The 19,372-nt window shown below is 41.2% G+C and overlaps 1 protein-coding gene across 6 annotated transcripts in view; it reads right to left on the reverse strand.

Annotated features, from left to right (window-relative positions):
• Nucleotides 1-19,372, reverse strand: part of LOC109906299 (protein furry homolog) — a 221,761-nt gene that overhangs the window by 188,649 nt on the left and 13,740 nt on the right. The window contains exon 1 of one of the 6 annotated variants that reach the window (XM_020503942.2): nucleotides 6,728-7,073. The exons of the other annotated variants lie outside the window; for them this stretch is intronic. Within the exon in view, the coding sequence (XP_020359531.1) occupies nucleotides 6,728-6,788 (61 nt within the window). The 5' untranslated portion in view covers nucleotides 6,789-7,073. Of the gene's footprint in view, nucleotides 1-6,727; nucleotides 7,074-19,372 lie in introns of those variants that run through there. 6 annotated transcript variants of the gene reach the window in all.

Raw genomic sequence — 19,372 nt, forward strand, 5'->3', positions numbered from 1 at the left:
GATCCAGTTGCAGAGGGAGGTGTTTAGTCCCAGAGTCCTTAGCTTAGTGATGAGCTTTGAGGACACTCTGGTGTTGAACACTGAGCTGGAGTCAATGAATAGCATTCTCACATAGTTCTTCCTTTTGTCCAAGTGAGAAAGTGCAGTGTGGAGTGCAATAGAGATTGCGTCATCTGTGCATCTGTTAGGGTGGTATGCAAATTGGTGTTGGTCTAGGGTTTCTGGGAAAATGGTTTTGATATTACCCATGACCAGCCTTTCAAAGCACTTAATGGCTACAGACGTGAGTGCTACGGGTCGGTAGTCATTTAGGCAAGTTACCTTAGTGTTCCTGGGCATAGGAACTATGTCAATCTGCTTGAAACATGTTGGTATGACAGACTCAGTCAGAGACAGGTTGAAAATGTCAGTGAAGATACTTGCCAGTTGGTCAGTGCATGCTCGGAGTACACGTCCTGGTAATCAGTCTGGCCCTGCAGCCTTGTGAATTTTGACCTGTTTAAAGGTCTTACTCATATTGGCTACAGAGAGCGTGATCACATAGTTGTACAGAACAGCTGATGCTCTCAGGAATGCTTCAGTGTTGCTTGCCTCGAAGTGAACATAGAATAATTTAGCTTATCTAGTAGGCTCGGGTCACTGGGCAGCTCACGGCTGTGCTTCGCTTTGGAGACTGTAATAGTTTGCAAGCCCTACCACATCTGACGAGCGTCAAAGATGGTGTAGCACGATTCAAGCTCCTTGAAAACGGTAACTCTACCCGGCAGCTCTACCCTCTACACTTTTGCAGATGTTGCCTGTAATCCATGGCTTCAGGTTGGGGTATGTATGTAAGGTCACTGTGGGGACGAAGTCATCGATGTACTTATTGATGTAGCCAGTGACTGATGTGGTGTATTCCTCAATGCCATTGGAAGAATTCCGGAACAAATTCCAGTCTGTGCTAGCAAAACAATTCCATAGCTTAGTATCTGCGTCATCTGACCACTTCCGTATTGAGCGAGTCACTGGTCCTTCCTGCTTCATTTTTTCTTGTAAGCCGGAATCAGGAGGATATAATTATGGTCAGACTTGGGCGAGGGAGAGCTTTGTACGCGTGCCTGTGTGTTGAGTGAAGGTGGTCTAGAGTTTTTTTTCCCTCTGGTTGGACATTTAAATGCTGGTAGAAATGATGTAAAATGGATTTAAGTTTCCCTACATTAAATTTATTTTAGCTTATGGCCTTATACAGCTCATTGAGTGCGGTCTTAGTGCCAGCATCGGTTTGTGGTGGTAAATAGGCAGCTACGAAATATATAGATGAAAACTCTATATCATGAGATACTTTACCACAGGTGAGCAATATCTCGAGACTTCATTAATATTAGATTTCATGCTCCGGTTGTTTATAAATGCACACAGACTCCCAGCCCTTGTCTTACCGGAGGCAGCTGTTCTATCGTTTTTATTTTATTGTTCTATTGTATTTTTTTATTCAATGATTGTATGTTGTCTAATAGGACTGATGGTAGAGGCAGATTACCCACCCTCCGTGGGATCCTTACAAGGCACTCCGACCTACGTCCCCGATATCTCTGTCTCTTTAAAGAAAAAAACGTTGTCCAGTACGAGGTGAGTCATCGCTGTCCTGATATCCAGAAGCTCTTTTCGGTCATAAGAGATGGTTGTAGAAACATTATGTACAAAATAACACGAAAAAACTCACACAGTAGCACAATTGGTTAGGCTCCTGCAAAACGGAAGCCATCTCCTCCGGCACTATTATACTTACACAATGGCCTCCATCATTCTTAAATGGAAGACGTTTGGAACCACCAGGACTCTTTCTAGAGCTGGCAGCTCGGCCAAACTGAGCAATCGGGGGAGAAGTGCCTTGGTCAGGGAGTTGACCAAGAACCCGATGGTCACTCTGACAGAGATGGGAGAACCTTCCAGAAGGACAATCATCTCTGGAACAGGCCCAGATCTACGCCTTTTGCGTAAAGAAAAGATGGAGGAAAAGAGGCCGCAGATCGCGCACCCTTCTGAGAATCCGCAGGCGAGTGAATAAACTCCCATTTCCTTCCATTCTTCTTGCTAATGTGCAATCATTGGAAAATAAAATTGATGACCTACGATTAGGATTATCCTACCAATGGGACATTAAAAACTGTAACATCTTATGTTTCACCGAGACTTGGCTGAATGAAGATACGGACAATATAGAGCTAGTGGGATTTTCCATGCACCGGCAGAACAGAGATGCTTTCTCTGGTAAGACGAGGGGGGGGGTTGTGTCTTTTTGTCAATAACAGCTGGTGCGCGATGTCTAATATTAAAGAAGTCTCGAGGTATTGCTCGCCTGATAAGCTGTAGACTAGAGGTCGACCGATTAATCGGAATGGACGATTTATTTGTATTTTTATATATATATATTTATTACATATATATATATGTATATATACATATATTTTTTATACCTTTATTTAACTAGGCAAGTCAGTTAAGAACACATTCTTATTTTCAATGACGGCCTAGGAACGGTGGGTTAACTGCCTCGTTCAGGGGCAGAACGACAGATTTTCACCGTGTCAGCTTGGGGGATCCAATCTTGCAACTTTACAGTTAACTAGTCCAAAGCAATAACGACCTGCCTCTCTCTCGTTGCACTCCACAAGGAGACTGCCTGTTACGCGAATGCAGTACGCCAAGGTAAGTTGCTAGCTAGCATTAAACTTATCTTATAAAAAACTATCAATCATAATCACTAGTTAACTACACATGGTTGATGATATTACTAGATATTATCTGGCATGTCCTGCGTTGCATATAATCTGACTGAGCATAAAAGTATCTAAGTATCTGACTATCTGACTGAGAGGTGGTAGGCAGAAGCAGGCGCGTAAACATTCATTCAAACAGCACTTTCGTGCGTTTTGCCAGCAGCTCTTCGTTGTGAGTCAAGCATTGCGCTGTTTATGACTTCAAGCCTATCAACTCCCGAGATGAGGCTGGTGTAACCAAAGTGAAATGGCTAGCTAGTTAGCGCGCACTAATAGCATTTCAAATGTCACTCGCTCTGAGCCTTGCATTGGATGTTTCCCTTGCTCTGCATGGGTAACGCTGCTTTGAGGGTGGCTGGTTCGCTGCTTCGTTGTGTTCCTGGTTCGAGCTCAGGGAGGAGCGAGGAGAGGGACGGAAGCTATACTGTTACACTGGCAATAAAGTGCCTATAAGAACATCCAATAGTCAAAGGTTAATGAAATACAAATGGTATAGAGGGGAATAGTCCTATAATTCCTATAATAACTACAACCTAAAACTTCCTACCTGGGAATATTGAAGACTCATGTTAAAAGGAACCACCAGCTTTCATATGTTCTCATGTTCTGAGCAAGGAACTGAAACGTTAGCTTTCTTACATAGCACATGTTGCACTTTTACTTTCTTCTCCAACACTTTATTTTTGCATTATTTAAACCAAATTGAACATGTTTCATTATTTACTTAAGGCTATTATTGTTGTATTGTTGTAATTGTCATTATTACAAATACATTTTAAAAAATCAGCCGATTAATCGGATCGGCTTTTTTGGTCCTCCAATAATCAGTATCGGCGTTGAAAAATCATAATCGGTCGACCTCTACTGTAGACCACACTATCTACCAAGACTGTTCTCATATGTATTATTCGTAGCCGTCAATTTACCACCACAAAGCGAAGCTGGCACTAAGACCGCTCTCAACCAACTCTATAAGGCCATAAGCAAAGACGAAAATGCTCACCCAGAAGCGGCACTCCTACTGGCATGGGACTTTAATGTAGGCAAACTTAAATCACTTTTACCAAATTTTTACCGGCATGTCACCAGGGAAAAAAAGATCTTAGACCACCTTTACTCCACACACAGAGATGCATACAAAGCTCAGCCCCACCCTCCAATTGGCAAATCTGACCATAATTGTGTCCTCCTGATTCCTGAGTACAAGCAAAAACTAAAGCAGGAAGTTCCAGTGACTTGCTCAATACGGAAGTGGTCAGATGACGTGGATGCTCCACTACATGACTGTTTTGCTAGCACAGACTGGAATATGTTCTGGGATTCATCCAATGGCATTGAGGAATACACCACCTCAGTCATCAGTTTCATCAATAAGTGCATCGATGATGACATCCCCCCAGTGACTGTATATACATATCCCAACCAGAAACCATGGATTACAGGCAACATCCGCATCGAGCTAAAGGCTACAGCTGCTGCATTCAAGGAGCAGGACACTTATCCGGAAGCCTATTATAAATCCCGCTATGCCCTCAGATGAACCATCAAACAAGCAAAGCGACAATACAGGATTAAGGTTGAATCCTACTGCACCGGCTCTGATGCTCGTCGGATGTGGTAGGGTGTGAAACCTATTACGGACTACAAAGGGAAACCCAGACGCGAGCTGCCCAGTGACGCGAGCCTACCAGATGAGCTAAATGCCTTTTATGCTCGCTTCGAGGCAAGCAACACTGAAGCATGCACGAGAGCACCAGCTGTTCTGGATGACTGTGTGATAACACTCTCAGTAGCCGATGTGAACAAAACCTTTAAACAGGTCAACATTCACAAAGCCGCTGGGCCAGACGGATTACCAGGAGGTGTACTCAAAGCATGCGCGGACCAACTGTCAAGTGTCTTCACTGACATTTTCAACCTCTCCCTGACCGAGTATGTAATACCTACATGTTTCAAGCAGACCACCCTAGTCCCTGTGCCCAAGGAAGCGAAGGTAACCTGCCTAAATGATTACCACCCCTGTTACTCACGTCTGTAGCCATGAAGTGCTTTGGAAGGCAGGTTATGGCTCACATCAACAGCATCCTCCCGGACACCTTAGACCCACCCCAATTTGCATACCGCCCCAACAGATCCACAGATGACGCAATCTCAATCGCATTCCACACTGCCCTTTCTCACCTGGACAAAAGGAACACCTATTTGAGAATGCTGTTCCTTGACTCTAGCTCAGCGTTCAACACCATAGTGCCCACAAAACTCATCACTAAGAGAAGGACTCTGGGACAAAACACCTTCCTCTGCAACTGGATCCTGGACTTCCTGACAGGCCACCCCAAGGTGGTTAGAGTAGGAAACAAAACGTCTGCCATGCTGATCCTTAACACTGGGGCTCCTCAGGGGTGTGTACTTAGTCCCCTCCTGTATTCCCTGTTCACCCACGACTGCGTGGCCAAACACGACTCCAACACCATCATTTAATTTGTTGACGACACAACAGTGGTAGGCCTGATCACCGACAACGATGACACGGCCTATAGGTAGGTGGTCAGAGAACTGTCAGTGTGGTGCCAGGACAACAACCTCTCCCTCAATGTGAGCAAGACTAAGGAGCTGATCGTGGACTACAGGAAAAGGCGGGGCCGAACAGGCCCACAATAACATTGATGGGGCTGTAGTGGAGCGGATCGAGAGTTTCAAGTTCCTTGGTGTCCACATCACCAATGAACTATCATGGTCCAAACATACCAAGACAGTCATGAAGAGTGCACAACAAAACCGTTTACTGAAAAGATATGGCATGGGTCCCAAGATTCTCAAAAGGTTCTACAGCTGCACCATCTAGAGCATCCTGACCGATTGCATCACCGCATGGTATGGCAACTGCTTGGCATCTGACCGTAAGGCACTACAGAGGGTAGTGCGAATGGCCCAGTACATCACTGGGGCCAAGCTTCCTGCTATCTAGGACCTATATAATAGGCTGTGTTAGAAGAAAGCCCATAAAATTGTCAGAGACTCCAGTCACCCAAGTTATCAACTGTTTTCTCTGCTACCGCACGGCAAGCGGTACTAGAGCGCCAGGTCTAGGACCAAAAGGCTCCTCAACAGCTTCTACCCCCAAGACTGCTGAACAATTCATAATATCGTCACCGAACAATTTACATTGACCCCCGCTTTTGTACCCTGCTGCTACTCACTGTTTGTTTGTTACCTATGCATAGTCACCTCACCCCCACCTACATGTACAGATTAAATCAACAAGCCTGTATTCCCGCACACTGACTCGGTACCGGTGCTCCCTGTATATATAGCCTCGTTATTGTTATTCTTATTGTGTTACTTTTTATTATTACTTTTTATTTTAGTCTACATGGTAAATATTTTCTTTCTGAAATGTATGTTACAGTATTGCAGCAAGCGACGCATCGGGAAGGGGCCAGAGAGTGGGGCTGGCTGCAGTAGAGGTGTCGTCCATGCCTCTGCTTTAATCAACCACATGGTGCATTCTTATATGTACTTTTTATCTGCCAGGAATGCCCAGCATGTGTGCCTATCTGGCATGGCTTACAGTACACTCTCATCCTCATGCCCACCAAAGCCAAGTGCCGTACACTGGTCTCTAGCCACCACAACCAAGCACCTAACCTGGCTGTGCCCAACACATCCCATCCCAACACCTTACCATACACCTATCCAGCCCAACTGAGCTCAGCCCCTTCCGAGGCCCCTACAGCCCAGCACCTACCCAGCGTGCGCCCTACCCAGCCCAGCACTTACCCAACCCAGCACCTATACAGTTCAGCACATACTAAGCGGTGCCATGCCCCTACCCAGCCCAGCACCTACCCAGCTCAGGCTAGCTCAGCACCTAACCAACCTAGTCTAACACCTACCCAGCCAAGCCCAGAACTAACTTAGCACCTACCAAGCCCAGTCCAGCACCTACCCAGCCCAGCACCTACCCAGGCCCTTGATGAAGCCGATGACACTAGCCTTGCTCCAGCACACAGCCGTGCCGTCCATGGTGGGGAAGGGAGGGAGAGTGGCCAGGGTTGTAAAAGTCTGACAAATGCACGCTACAAATCCTTTAATGTCCTTCCGTCTGTCTGTCCCTGGACTCTGTTGATTTTCTGGCTGTGCTCCTGGGTGTACGCTCCATGGTGAACTGACCCAGAGTGGGTCTGTAGAGACAGGTGTGTTTAAAAGACTGGATTGTTTGCTGATCCACACAAATCTCTTCCTATATCTCCCAGTCAGTTCCAGCCTGCCTCTGTGGCTGTGTGCTGCCTTGTGATCAACCAGTACCTTCCAAGAGTGAAGGTCAGGCAGGAATTTTTAGCCACGGCCCATTGGAATGACGAGGGCTAACATGCTACGGTGGCATAGTTGTGTGACTATATTTATCCTGGGGTACACACTATACTGACACGTCAGCCCTCCCCTTTCCCCCCTCCCCTCCTTCCTCCCACCTCCCATTCCCTCCCTCCCACTAGAGTATGAGGCACAGGGCAAAGCAGCAGAGTGTAAACAGCAGTCTCAGTCAGGCTCAGCCAGCCAACTAAAGCAAAATTAGCCTAGTGCTGTATAGCTAAAGCTAAAGTTAGCTAATCATGGTCTTCTATTTAACTCCTATCCTCTCAGCAAATGGACAGTCCTATAGATTTGTAGAACCATGGAGGGGCTTAAAAACGGTTTAAGAATCCCCATGCATACTCACACTATATGCAAGTATTTGTGTGTTTTCTTAAAATTGCATTAAACAAAAGAGTCACAAAATCTGCAGACAATTTAACATCATCCTACATTTACATGAATTGGTTTGTAAGGATGATAAATTAATACTGCACAAAAAGTTGTTTTCCATGCTTTTTGATCAAGAAAAATATTCAATTTAATGTGGATGTTTTGTGTCTTTGCCCATAACTTTTCACCTTTTGATGTAAATGTTTGAGGACAGGGTTTTGTTCTTTTTGTATCCCATTAGCCTATTAGCAACAACTGAATCCTGTAAGATACTGTTCTTAATTATACAACAACCTTTTTTTGCCAAAGCAGAGATACTGAAAAAAATATGTCTATATCGGTCCTCAAATACTAGTAAAAGGCCCAGTGCACTACTTTTCTGATTATTTTTTTTATTTTCATATTAATATTTTGTTTCAATTCAGATTATTCAGGGGGTGCTGGAGCATCCTCAACACCCCTACTTCCCGCGGCTATGTATCAAGGTACTTTTAGTTGATTGGCGTTGACTTGTATGTTTGGTCTGTTGTCTAGTTGATGTAATGCAAAGAATTTGTGACGTGACAACAATGCTCGTGAGCGATGGAAAATGGAAACTCCCAACCAAAAATAAGGTTGTCCTTTCAGCAAAGTACTGAACACAACCAAGTTTCAACTGTTAAATTAAACATGAGGACTATTAGCCTAAATGAAATATAAGTGTTCACTGAAACGACTTCTCCAGCATTTATCTCTTTTGATTGAATGGTTGCATGCTTTCAGCTGTAAATGGGGAGCTGAAGAAAGCAACCAGTGTGGCTCGTCACTCTGGGCTCTGTATCAGAGGTTGTGACTGGTACGCCACATGTGACTCGATGAACAACAGGCTAGCTCAGGCACACTGGGCATTACATCACCAGCACACTGCTGCTGACAAACTCTCTGAGTATGGCGGTGCTCCCTACAGATGTCAGATCTTAATTTGATCCATTTCGTCCCAGGAGGAAAATAATCCTTTAATTAGAGGACTTTAATAAATATGCTGCCAGGGGGCGTATTCGTAAGCTACACAGTGCGGTAACGTATCTAGGGGGTTTGGGAAGGCTCTGCAAACCAACCGACCTCATAACATCAAGTATCATCAGTATTGGTCTGAGCAGCACACTTCGGCATTACGAGTTCGTAATTTTTTAAATTTGACTAGGCAAGTCAGTTAAGAACAAATCCTTATTTACAATGACGGCCTACCCCGGCCAAACCCAGACAATGCTGGGCCAATTGTGTGCCGCCCTATGAGACTCCCAATCACGGCCAGTTGTGATTCAGCCTGGAATCGAACCAGGGTCTGTAGTGACACCTCTAGCACTGAGATGCAGTGCCTTAGACTGCTCCGCCACTGAGGAGCCCATATACAGATGTGCTCAAATTTGTTGGTACCCTGCCTCAAAAAACGAAGAATGCACAATTTTCTCTGAAATAACTCTAAACTGACAAAAGTAATTAGCATCCACCATTGTTTATTCCATATTTAATAGAAATCATACTTTGCTTTTGATTTTTTACTCAACATAATATTGTAAATAATAAAACAAATGACAAAAATGATGGGACCCTTAACTTAATATTTTGTTGCACAACCTTTAGAGGCAATCACTGCAATCAAATGTTTTCTGTAGCTATCAATGAGACATCTACAGCTGATAAGAGGTAGTTTGGCCCACTCTTCCTGTGAAAACTGCTCCAGACTGCAAGTTTCAGCTCTTTCCATTTGATAGGATTCAGATTAGGACTTATAGAAGGCCACTTTTTTTTGTCCAATGTTTTGTTCTTATCCATTCTTGGTTGCTTTTAGCTGTGTGTTTTGGGTCATTATCCTGTTGGAGGACCCATGACCTGCGACTGAGACAGAGCTTTCTGACACTGGGCAGTACGTTTTGCTCCAGAACGCCTTGAAAGTGTTGAGATTTCATTATGCCCTGCACAGATTCAAGGCACCCTGTGCCAGGCGCAGCAAAGCAGCCCCAAAACATAACTCAGCTTCCTCCATGTTTCACTGTAGGTATGTTGTTATTTTCTTTGAAAGCTTCATTTTTTTCATCTGTGAACATAGAGCTGATGTCACTTGCCAAAAAGCTCCAGTTTTGACTCATCTGTCCAAAGGACATTCTCCCAGAAGGATTGTGACTTGTCAATATGCATTTTAGCAAATTCCAGTCTGGCTTTTATATGTTTTTCTCCTGGGTCTTCTTCCATGGAGCCCACTTCAGCTCAAAAAGAGACAGATGGTGCGACCAGAAACTGACGTACCTTCACCTTGGAGTTCAGCTTGTATCTCTTTGGAAGTTATCGTTGGTTCTTTTTCAACCATTCGCACTCTACTTCTGTTCAATCTGGGGTCGATTTTCCTCTTGCGGCCGCGCCCAGGGAGGTTGGCTACAGTTCCATGGACCTTAGATTTGGGTATGTCATTTTAGGCGAGAATTGAAAAAAGGGGTGGATCCTTAAGAGTTAAGACGTGAAGGTCAGTCAATCTGGAAAATGTCAAGAACGTTTCTTCAAGTGCAGTTGCAAAAAAACAACAAGCGCTATGACGAAACTGTCTCTGACGAGGATTGCCGCAGGAAAGGAAGACCCAGAGTTACCTCTGCTGCAGAAGATAAGTTCATTAGCGTTACCAGCCTCAAAAATTGCAGCCCAAACAAATGCTTCACAGAGTTCAAGTAACAGACACATCTCAACATCAACTGTTCAGAGGAGACTGCGTGAACAGGCCTTCTTGGTCAAATTGCTGCAAAGAAACCACTACCAATAAGAAGAAAATATTAGCTTGGGACAAGAAACACGAGCAATGGACATTAGACCGTTGGAAATCTGTCCTTTGGTCTGATGAGTCTCTGATGAGATTTTTGGTTCCAACCGCCGTGTCTTTGTGTGAGATGCAGAGTAGGTGAATGGATGATCTCTGCATGTGTGGCTCCCACCATGAAGCAAGAAGGAGGAGGTGTGATGGTGTGGTGGTGCTTTATTAGAATTCAAGGTACACTTAACTAGCATGGCTACCACAGCATTCTGCGGAGACACGACATCCCATCTGGTTTACGTTTAGTGGCATCTGTCTTTTGAGATTGAGATGGTTTGGGATGAGTTGGACCTCAGAGTGATGTGTGGAAGTGTCAATACTGTTGGAAAAGCATCCCAGGTGAAGCTGGTTCAGAGAATGCCAAGAGTGTGCAAAACTGTCATTAAGGCAAGTTTAGTTTAGGTTATTAATTTAACCATTTTAAAAAACCAGCACACATAAAAAAGCCATACATGTGCATGAATAAAATCATGGAGGACAACACACAATAAAGTCTGGGACTTATTTCCATTGTGGTCCTCTTGAGACAAGATGGCTAGACACGATTGAACACAGTATGGCAGTGATATAATAAAACTAAATATCTATCTATCTATCTATCTATCTAAGAAGAACATCTATCTCATCGTTCCAGTTACATCACCAGATGTAAGGCAAAGGGTGGCTATTTGAAAAACCTCAAATATAAAAAGTAATTTTGACTTGTTTAACACTTTTTTGTTACTACATGATTCTATATGTGTCATGTAATAGTTTTGATGTCTTCACTATTATTCTACAATGTAGAAAATACTCAAATAAAGAAAAACCCTTGAAAGAGTAGGTGTTCTAAAACTTTTGACCAGTAGTGTGTGTGTATATATATATATATATTAGAGAGAATTATTTATTTCTGCTTTTATTTCTTTCATCACATTCCCAGTGGGTCAGAAGTTTACATACACTCAATTAGTATTTGGTAGCATTGCCTTTAAATTGTTTCACTTGGGTCAAAGTGTCGGTTTGTAGGGCTCCTTGCTCGCACACGCCTTTTCAGTTCTGCCCACACATTTTCTATGGGATTGAAGTCAGGGCTTTATGATGGCCACTCCAATACCTTGACTTTGTTGTCCTTAAGCCATTTTGCCACAACTTTGGAAGTATGCTTGGGGTCAATGTCCATTTGGAAGACCCATTTGCGACCAAGCTTTAACTCCCTGACCGATGTCTTGAGATGTTGCTTCAATACATCCACATAATTTTCCTTTCCTCATGATGCCATCTATTTTTTTTAGGTGCACCAGTCCCTCCTGCAGCAAAGCACCCCCACAACATGATGCTGCCATCCCCGTGCTTCACGGTTGGGATGGCAAGCATCCCCATTTTCCTCCAAACATAACAATGGTCATTATGGCCAAAGTTATATTTATGTTTCATCAGACAGAGGACATTTCTCCAAAAAGTACGATCTTTGTCCCCATGTGCAGTTGCAAACCGTATTCTGACTTTTTTATGGCGGTTTTTGGGCAGTGGCTTCTTCCTTGCTGAGCGGCCTTTCAGGTTATGTCGATATAGGACTCATTTTTACTGTGGATATAGATACTTTTGTACCTGTTTCCTCCAGTATCTTCACAAGGTGCTTTGCTGTTGTTCTGGGATTGATATGCACTTTCGAACCGAAGTACGTTCATCTCTCCTTCCTGAGCGGTATGACAGCTGTGTGGTTCCATGGTGTTTATACTTCTGTACTATTGTTTGTACAGATGAATGTGGTACCCTCAGGTGTTTGGAAAGTGCTCCCAATGATGAACCAGACTTGTGGAGGTCTACAATTTATTTTCTGAGGTATTGGCTGATTTCTTTAGATTTTCCCATGATGTCAAGCAAAAAGGCACTGAGTTTGAAGGTAGTCCTTGAAATACATCTACAGGTACACCTCCAATTGACTCAAATGATGTCAATTAGCCTATCAGAAGCTTCTAGAATAAGGCTGTAACGTAGCAAAATGTGGAAAAAGTCAAGGGGTCTGAATACTTTCCAAATGCACAGGCCTGCACACAATACCCCATGTCAAAGCGGAATAGTTTTTTTCTTTTTTGTTAACAAATTAATAAAAAATGAAAAGCTGAAATGTCTTAAGTCAATAAGCATTCAAACCTTTGTTTTGGCAAGCCTAAATAAATAAATTAAAAAGTTGCTTAACAAGTCATATAATAAGTTGCATGGACTCACTCTGTGTGCATTAAAAGTGTTTAACATAATATTTGAATGACTACCTCATCTCTGTATCCCACACACACAATTATCTGTAATGTCCCTCAGTCGAGCAGTGAATTTCAAACTCAGATTCAACCACAAAGACCAGGGAGGTTTTCCAATGCCTCGCAAAGTAGGGCACATATTAGTAGATGGATAAAACATATATAAAAGCAGACTTTGAATATCCCTTTGAGTATGGTGAAAAACTCAACTGCTGGAGAGGAAGGAAGAGAGGAAGGAATTTCACCACAAGGCCAATGATATCGCCCAACACTAACGCCCAGTGTCTGGAAAAATATTTTGTATGAATGGAAACTAATGTTGGTGTGGACTACTCTAATTATTTTACCAATAGCTAGTCAGCTAATCCAAATGATCAAACAAGTATAATAGTTTTGCTTACAACATTGTCATGTTCTGTGTCAAGCAAAACAATATTCCCTTTAAAAGGTATCTTGTCGGCAGTGCAATGCACTTCTCTAGTCTACAATGCAACTTGGATTGAATCCCGGACAAAGTTTAGTGGCTAATTGTTTACCTCAAATGTTGGCTTAAGTGTTACCTGTATGGTACCTATACATATGAGATAACATCAATCAATTTCTCCACAGATTAAACCAGATTATCCTTAGTTTTAGGTAGGATTGCAAATAATTTACCAAAGTGACCGGAATCTTCTGTAATTTTTGTAATAAATGTAATCTATAGTAACTTTGGTAATTTATACTTAAATAACTGTAATATGTATTTAGATATTTAGATATTTTTATATCTGTGTCCAGTTTCTAGGGGATAGAACATATGGGTCCAGCGAAAATAGCCAAAATATTTTTTTTAAAGCATCTAATCAACAATGGTATTATTTTTTATTAACTCTACAACTCTTCCAACTATTGACAAGTTTGGTGCCAAAACATTTACAACAAAGACATAATAGTAAACACCAATGGTATTCATGATTGACATAATAAAATAAATACAAGTGTGAAAAAATAAATATAAATATAAACCCTCATATTAAACACCAAAAGGTATTCACTAAGTTGATGGTTTACATTTAGGATAATATTTTACAGCTTTATCATGCTATTTTTTATTAATTGTATTATCTTATTTGATTATTTTATACATTTGACTTGTTATAAGGCTACAAAGAGGGCCAGCAATAATTACTGTAATAATCTGAAGTACCCAAAAGGGCCACCATAAATCTTGTTATACACTTCCAAAAAACCTTAAAGTAAAAATCCCCTCAAAACCACTCATTCCTGTAATTTACAGTTTTAAATAATCCAAATATGTGAGAACAATATTTATTGTGAACAAATGTTTAATTTTGTTGTTATAATAAGGTTGTTAGCAACGTGAAAATCATTGTGGAAATCTGTTGCAGCTCAAGTCGAAAACAAAACCCACAATGCAATGCTCTCTCTATGGGCTGGCTGGCTAGCTACACTCTAGGAGAACCCTGCGAAGAACGCATTTTGGTTCCAGATAGAACCCTTTTGGTTACCATGTAGAACGGGTGACATAATTTAGCATTCATTTTTAATTGTGTTTTTAAATGGTCAAACAAACAAATCAAATCATTCATAACTTTCCAAGAAGGCTCCATTGTTAGAAGAACATAACTATGTTGTATTACAGTATGTTATTGTGAAACTTGCCAGAATGCACTTAAATATGTACAGTACTTCATATTATTCTTATACATTCACTTTATTTTGGGGGGCTGTCAATATCCTGTATTAAAACTGTGTATTTGAATGTTATGCATTGATATGTGTGATTTTAAAATGCTTTTAAGGTACGTGACACCACAAAGAAAGATTTAGGCCTAGTTAGTTGAGTTATTTTAAGATCCTATGGGCCCTACCCCTTGGATGCAGTGATCACAATATAGTGGAAACCAACATTCCAACAGCTGGGCCTAAAATAGTATACAAGAGATCATACAAAAGATTTTGCTGTGACTCTTTTGTGGATGATGTTAATAATATGTATTTGTCTGATGTGATCCAGACACTGCACTTGATGAATTTATGAAATTGCTTCTTCCAATTATTACTAAACATGCACCTGTTAAGAAACTGACTGTTACATCTCCATGGATCGATGAGGAAATGAAAAACGGTATGTTTGAAAGAGAAGGGGCAATAAGTCTGGCTGCACATCTTGACTTACTGCAAATTGAGAAAGCAAGTGACGAAACACAACAAAAATAAGAAGAAACTTTATCATAAAGCCAGTACCTATGATATAAAGAATGATGCAAACAAACTTTGGAGTACTTTAAATGAAATTATGGGCAGAAAGACACATTTAATTCCATGTTTCATCGAATCAGATGGCATATTCATCACAAAACCATTTGATGTTGCCAATTATTTTAATGATTACTTCTCTAGCAAAGTGGGCAAACTTAGCAGGAAATGCCAACAATAAACAGTGAGCCATTGTACTCATGCATAAAAAACTCTTAATGAAAGGCATTGTAAGTTTACATTTTGTAAAGTTATTGGAGTAATGGCTGAAGCATTGCAATATTTACCTGCCGCTAACTGCAAATTGCACTGCTGGGTATTTAAAAAGTCATAGTCAATTGGTCAATAATATAATAATGTTTATCCGTAACTTGTAATATCTGAAAAATACAGTGCATTTGGAAGGTATTCAAACCCCTTCCCTTTTTCCACATTTTGTTAAGTTACAGCCTTATTCTAAAATGGATTAAATTAACAATGGTCCTCGTCAATATACAAACAACACTCCATAATGACAAATCTAAAACAGGTTTTTATACATTTTTGCAAATTAAAACAAAAACAAAACATTAATACATTAATACCTTAGTACCTTATTGACATAAGTATTCAGACCCAAAACTAAGTATGAGACTCAAAACTGAGCTCAGGTGCATCCTGTTTCCATTGATCATCCTTGAGATTTTTCTACAACTTGATTGGAGTCCACCTGTGGTCAATTCAATTGCATGGACATGATTTGGAAAGGCACACACCTGTCTAAATAAGGTCCCACAGTTGACAGTGCATGTCAAATCCAAATCAAAGCCATTAGGTCTAAGGAATTGTCATTAGAGCTCCGAGAAAGGATTGTTTCGAGGCACAGATCTGGGGAAGGGTGAAAAAACGTTTTTGTAACATTGAATGTCCCCAAGAACACATTGGCCTCCATCAATGTTAAATGAAAGAAGTTTGGAACCACCAAGTCTGTTCCTAGTGCTCGCCGCCTGGCCAAACTGAGCAAATGGGGGAGAAGAGCCTTCGTCAGGGAGGTGACCAAGAACCCGATGGTCACTCTGACAGCGTTCCAGAGTTCCTCTGTGGAGATGGGAGAACCTTCCAGAAGTACAATCATCTCTGCAGCACTCCACCAATCAGGCCTCTATGGTAGAGTGGCCAGACGGAAGCCACTCCTCAGTAAAAGGCACATGACAGCCTGCTTGGAGTTTGCTAAAAGGCATTTAAAGAATCTCAGACCCTGAGAAACAAGATTTTAGAGTCTGATGAAACCAAGATTGAACTCTTTGGCCTGAATGCCAAGCGCCACATCTGGAAGAAACCTGGCACCATCCCTACGGTGAAGCATGGGGGTGGAAGCATCATGCTGTGGGGATGTTTTTCAGCGGCAGGGACTGGGAGAATAGTCAGGGTTGAGGCAAAGATGAATGGAGCAAAGTACAGAGAGATGCTTGATAAAAAAATCTGCTCCAGAGCGTTCATGACCTCAGACTTGGGCAAAGGTTAATCTTCCAACAGGGCAAATATCCTAAGCACACAGCCAAGACAACGCAGGAGTGGCTTCGGGACAAGTCTCAGAATGTCCTTGAGTGGCTCAGCCAAAGCCGAACTTGACCCTGATCGAGTACCTCTGGAGAGACCTGAAAATAGCTGTTCAGCAATGCTCCCCATCCAACCTGACAGAGCATGAGAGGATCTCCAGAGAAGAATGGGAGAAAGTCTCCAAATACAGGTGTGCCAAGCTTGTGGCATCATACCCAAGAAGACTTGAGGGTGTAATCACTGCCAAAGGTACTTCAACAAAATAAAGGTTCTGAATACATATGTAAGTGTGATATTTCCATTTTTAAATTTGGACTAAATTAGCAAAAATATCAGAAAACCTGTTTTCGATTTGCCATTATCGGGTATGTGTAGATTAATTCCATTTTAGAATAAGGCTGTAATGTAGCAAAATGTGGAAAAAGTCAAGGGGTCTGAATACTTTCAGAATGCACTGTATATATACAAAACATATATATGGGGGATTGTAAATGATGCAGACAATAACATTGATGGAAGCCACAATATACAGTGCCTTGCGAAAGTATTCGGCCCCCTTGAACTTTGCGACCTTTTGCCACATTTCAGGCTTCAAACATAAAGATATAAAACTGTATTTTTTGGTGAAGAATCAACAACAAGTGGGACACAATCATGAAGTGGAACGACATTTATTGGATATTTCAAACTTTTTTAACAAATCAAAAACGGAAAAATTGGGCGTGCAAAATTATACATTTGTAAATTTCAAAAAAATCTGTAAACAAATTAACAGCAGACTTTCAGCATACTTATAGAGAAGGGCCCACAACATGTACTGCACTGATATAAATGACTGATGATTGGTTAAAATAAATTGATAATAAGAAGATTGCGGGAGCTGTACTGTTAGATTTCAATGCAGCCTTTAATATTATTGACCATAACCTCTTGTTGAGAAAAGGCATGTGTTATGGCTTTTCAACCTCTGCCATGTAGTGTATTAGAGCTTTCTATCTAATATAACTCAAAGGGTTTTCTTTAATGGAAGCTTATCTAATGTCAAACATGTAAAGTGCGGTGTAACACAGGGCAGCTCTATAGGCACTCTACTCTTTTCTATTTTTACCAATGACCTGCCACTGGCATTAAACAAAGCATGCGTATACACTGATGACTCAATCATATACACATTAGCAACCACAGTTAATGAAGTCACTGAAACCCTTAACAAAGAGTTGCAGTCAGTTTTGGAATGGGTGGCCAGTAATGGTCCAGAACATCTCTAAAACTAAAAGCATTGTAGTCAGTTTTGGAATGGGTGGCCAGTAATGGTCCAGAACATCTTGAAAACTAAAAGCATTGTATTTGATTTGGTACAAATCATTCCTTATGTTCTAGACCTCAGCTGAATTTGGTAATGAATGGTATAACTGTTGAACAAGTTGAGGAGACTAAATTACTTGGTGTAACTTTAGATTCTATAACTGTCATGGTCAAAACATATACAGTTGAAGTCGGAAGTTTACATACACTTAGTTTGGAGTCATTAAAACTCGTGTTTCAACTACTCCACAAATTTCTTGTTAAAACCTCTTGAAGCTAGGGGGCACAATTTTTTGGGGGGGAAAAATAACGTTCCCAAAGTAAACGGCCTATTTCTCAGGACCAGATGCTAGAATATGCATATAATTGACAGCTTAGGATAGAAAACACTCTAAAACTAAAGTTTCCAAAACTGTCTGTGAGTATAAAATAACTGATTTTGCAGGCGAAAGCCTGAGGAAAATCCAATCAGGAAGTGACTCTTATTTTGAAAGCTCTGTGTTCCTATGCATCCCTATTGACCATTGAAAGGGATATCAACCAGATTCCTTTTTCTGTGGCTTCCCTAAGGTGTCCACAGCCTTTAGACGTAGTTTCAGGCCTTTATTTTGAAGAATGAGTGTAAACGTCCACATTGCATCCACACTCAGTTGTTGGCTCAGTGTGATTTTTGCGCAAAACAGAGAGGTAGCCATTTTCCCTCCCGGTCCTAGTGAAAAGCCAACTGTCCCTGTTGATATATTATCGAATAGATATTTGAAAAACACCTTGAGGATTGATTATAAAAAATGTTTGCCATGTTTCTGTCGATATTATGGATATAATTTTGAATTTTTGTCTGCGTTGTCGTGACCGCTATTTCCGGTGGATTCCTGGGCATAAACGCATCAAACTAACAGAGGTATTTGGATATAAAAATATCTTTATGGAACAAAAGGAACATTTGCTGTCTAACTGGGAGTCTCGTGAGTGAAAACATCCGAAGATCAAAGGTAAACGATTAATTTGATTGCTATTCTGATTTTCATGACCAAGTTACCTGCCTCTAGGTGTATATAATGTTTTGTTAATATATCGATAAACTTACACAAATGCTTGTATTGTTTTCGCTGTAAAGCATAATTTCAAAATCTGGGACGACAGGGTGATTAACAAAAGGCTAAGCTGTGTTTCACTATATTTCACTTGTGATTTCATGACCATGAATATTTTCTAGTAAGATTATTTCACCGTTGCGCTATGCTATTTAGCGTAGTTGATGACAATTATCCCGTATCCGGGATGGGTGGTTCCAAGAGGTTTTAACAAACTATAATTTTGGCAAGTCGGTTAGGACATCTACTTTGTGCATGACACAAGTCATTCATACAACAATTGTTTACAGACAGATTATTTCACTTATACTTCACTGTATCACAATTCCAGTGGGTCAGAAGTTTATATACACTAAATTGACTAAAATCCAGAAAATGATGTCATGGCTTTAGAAGCTTCTGATAGACTAATTGACATCATTTGAGTCAATTGAAGGTGTACCTGTGGCTGTATTTCAAGGCCTACCTTCAAACTCAGTGCCTCTTTGTTTGACACCATGGGAAAATAAAAATAAATCAAAATTGTAGACCTCCACATGTCTGGTTAATCCTTGGGAGCAAATATCCAAACGCCTGAATGTACCA

This window comes from Oncorhynchus kisutch, linkage group LG15 (assembly GCF_002021735.2).
Source record: "Oncorhynchus kisutch isolate 150728-3 linkage group LG15, Okis_V2, whole genome shotgun sequence".
NCBI classification, from domain to species: Eukaryota; Metazoa; Chordata; class Actinopteri; order Salmoniformes; family Salmonidae; genus Oncorhynchus; species Oncorhynchus kisutch.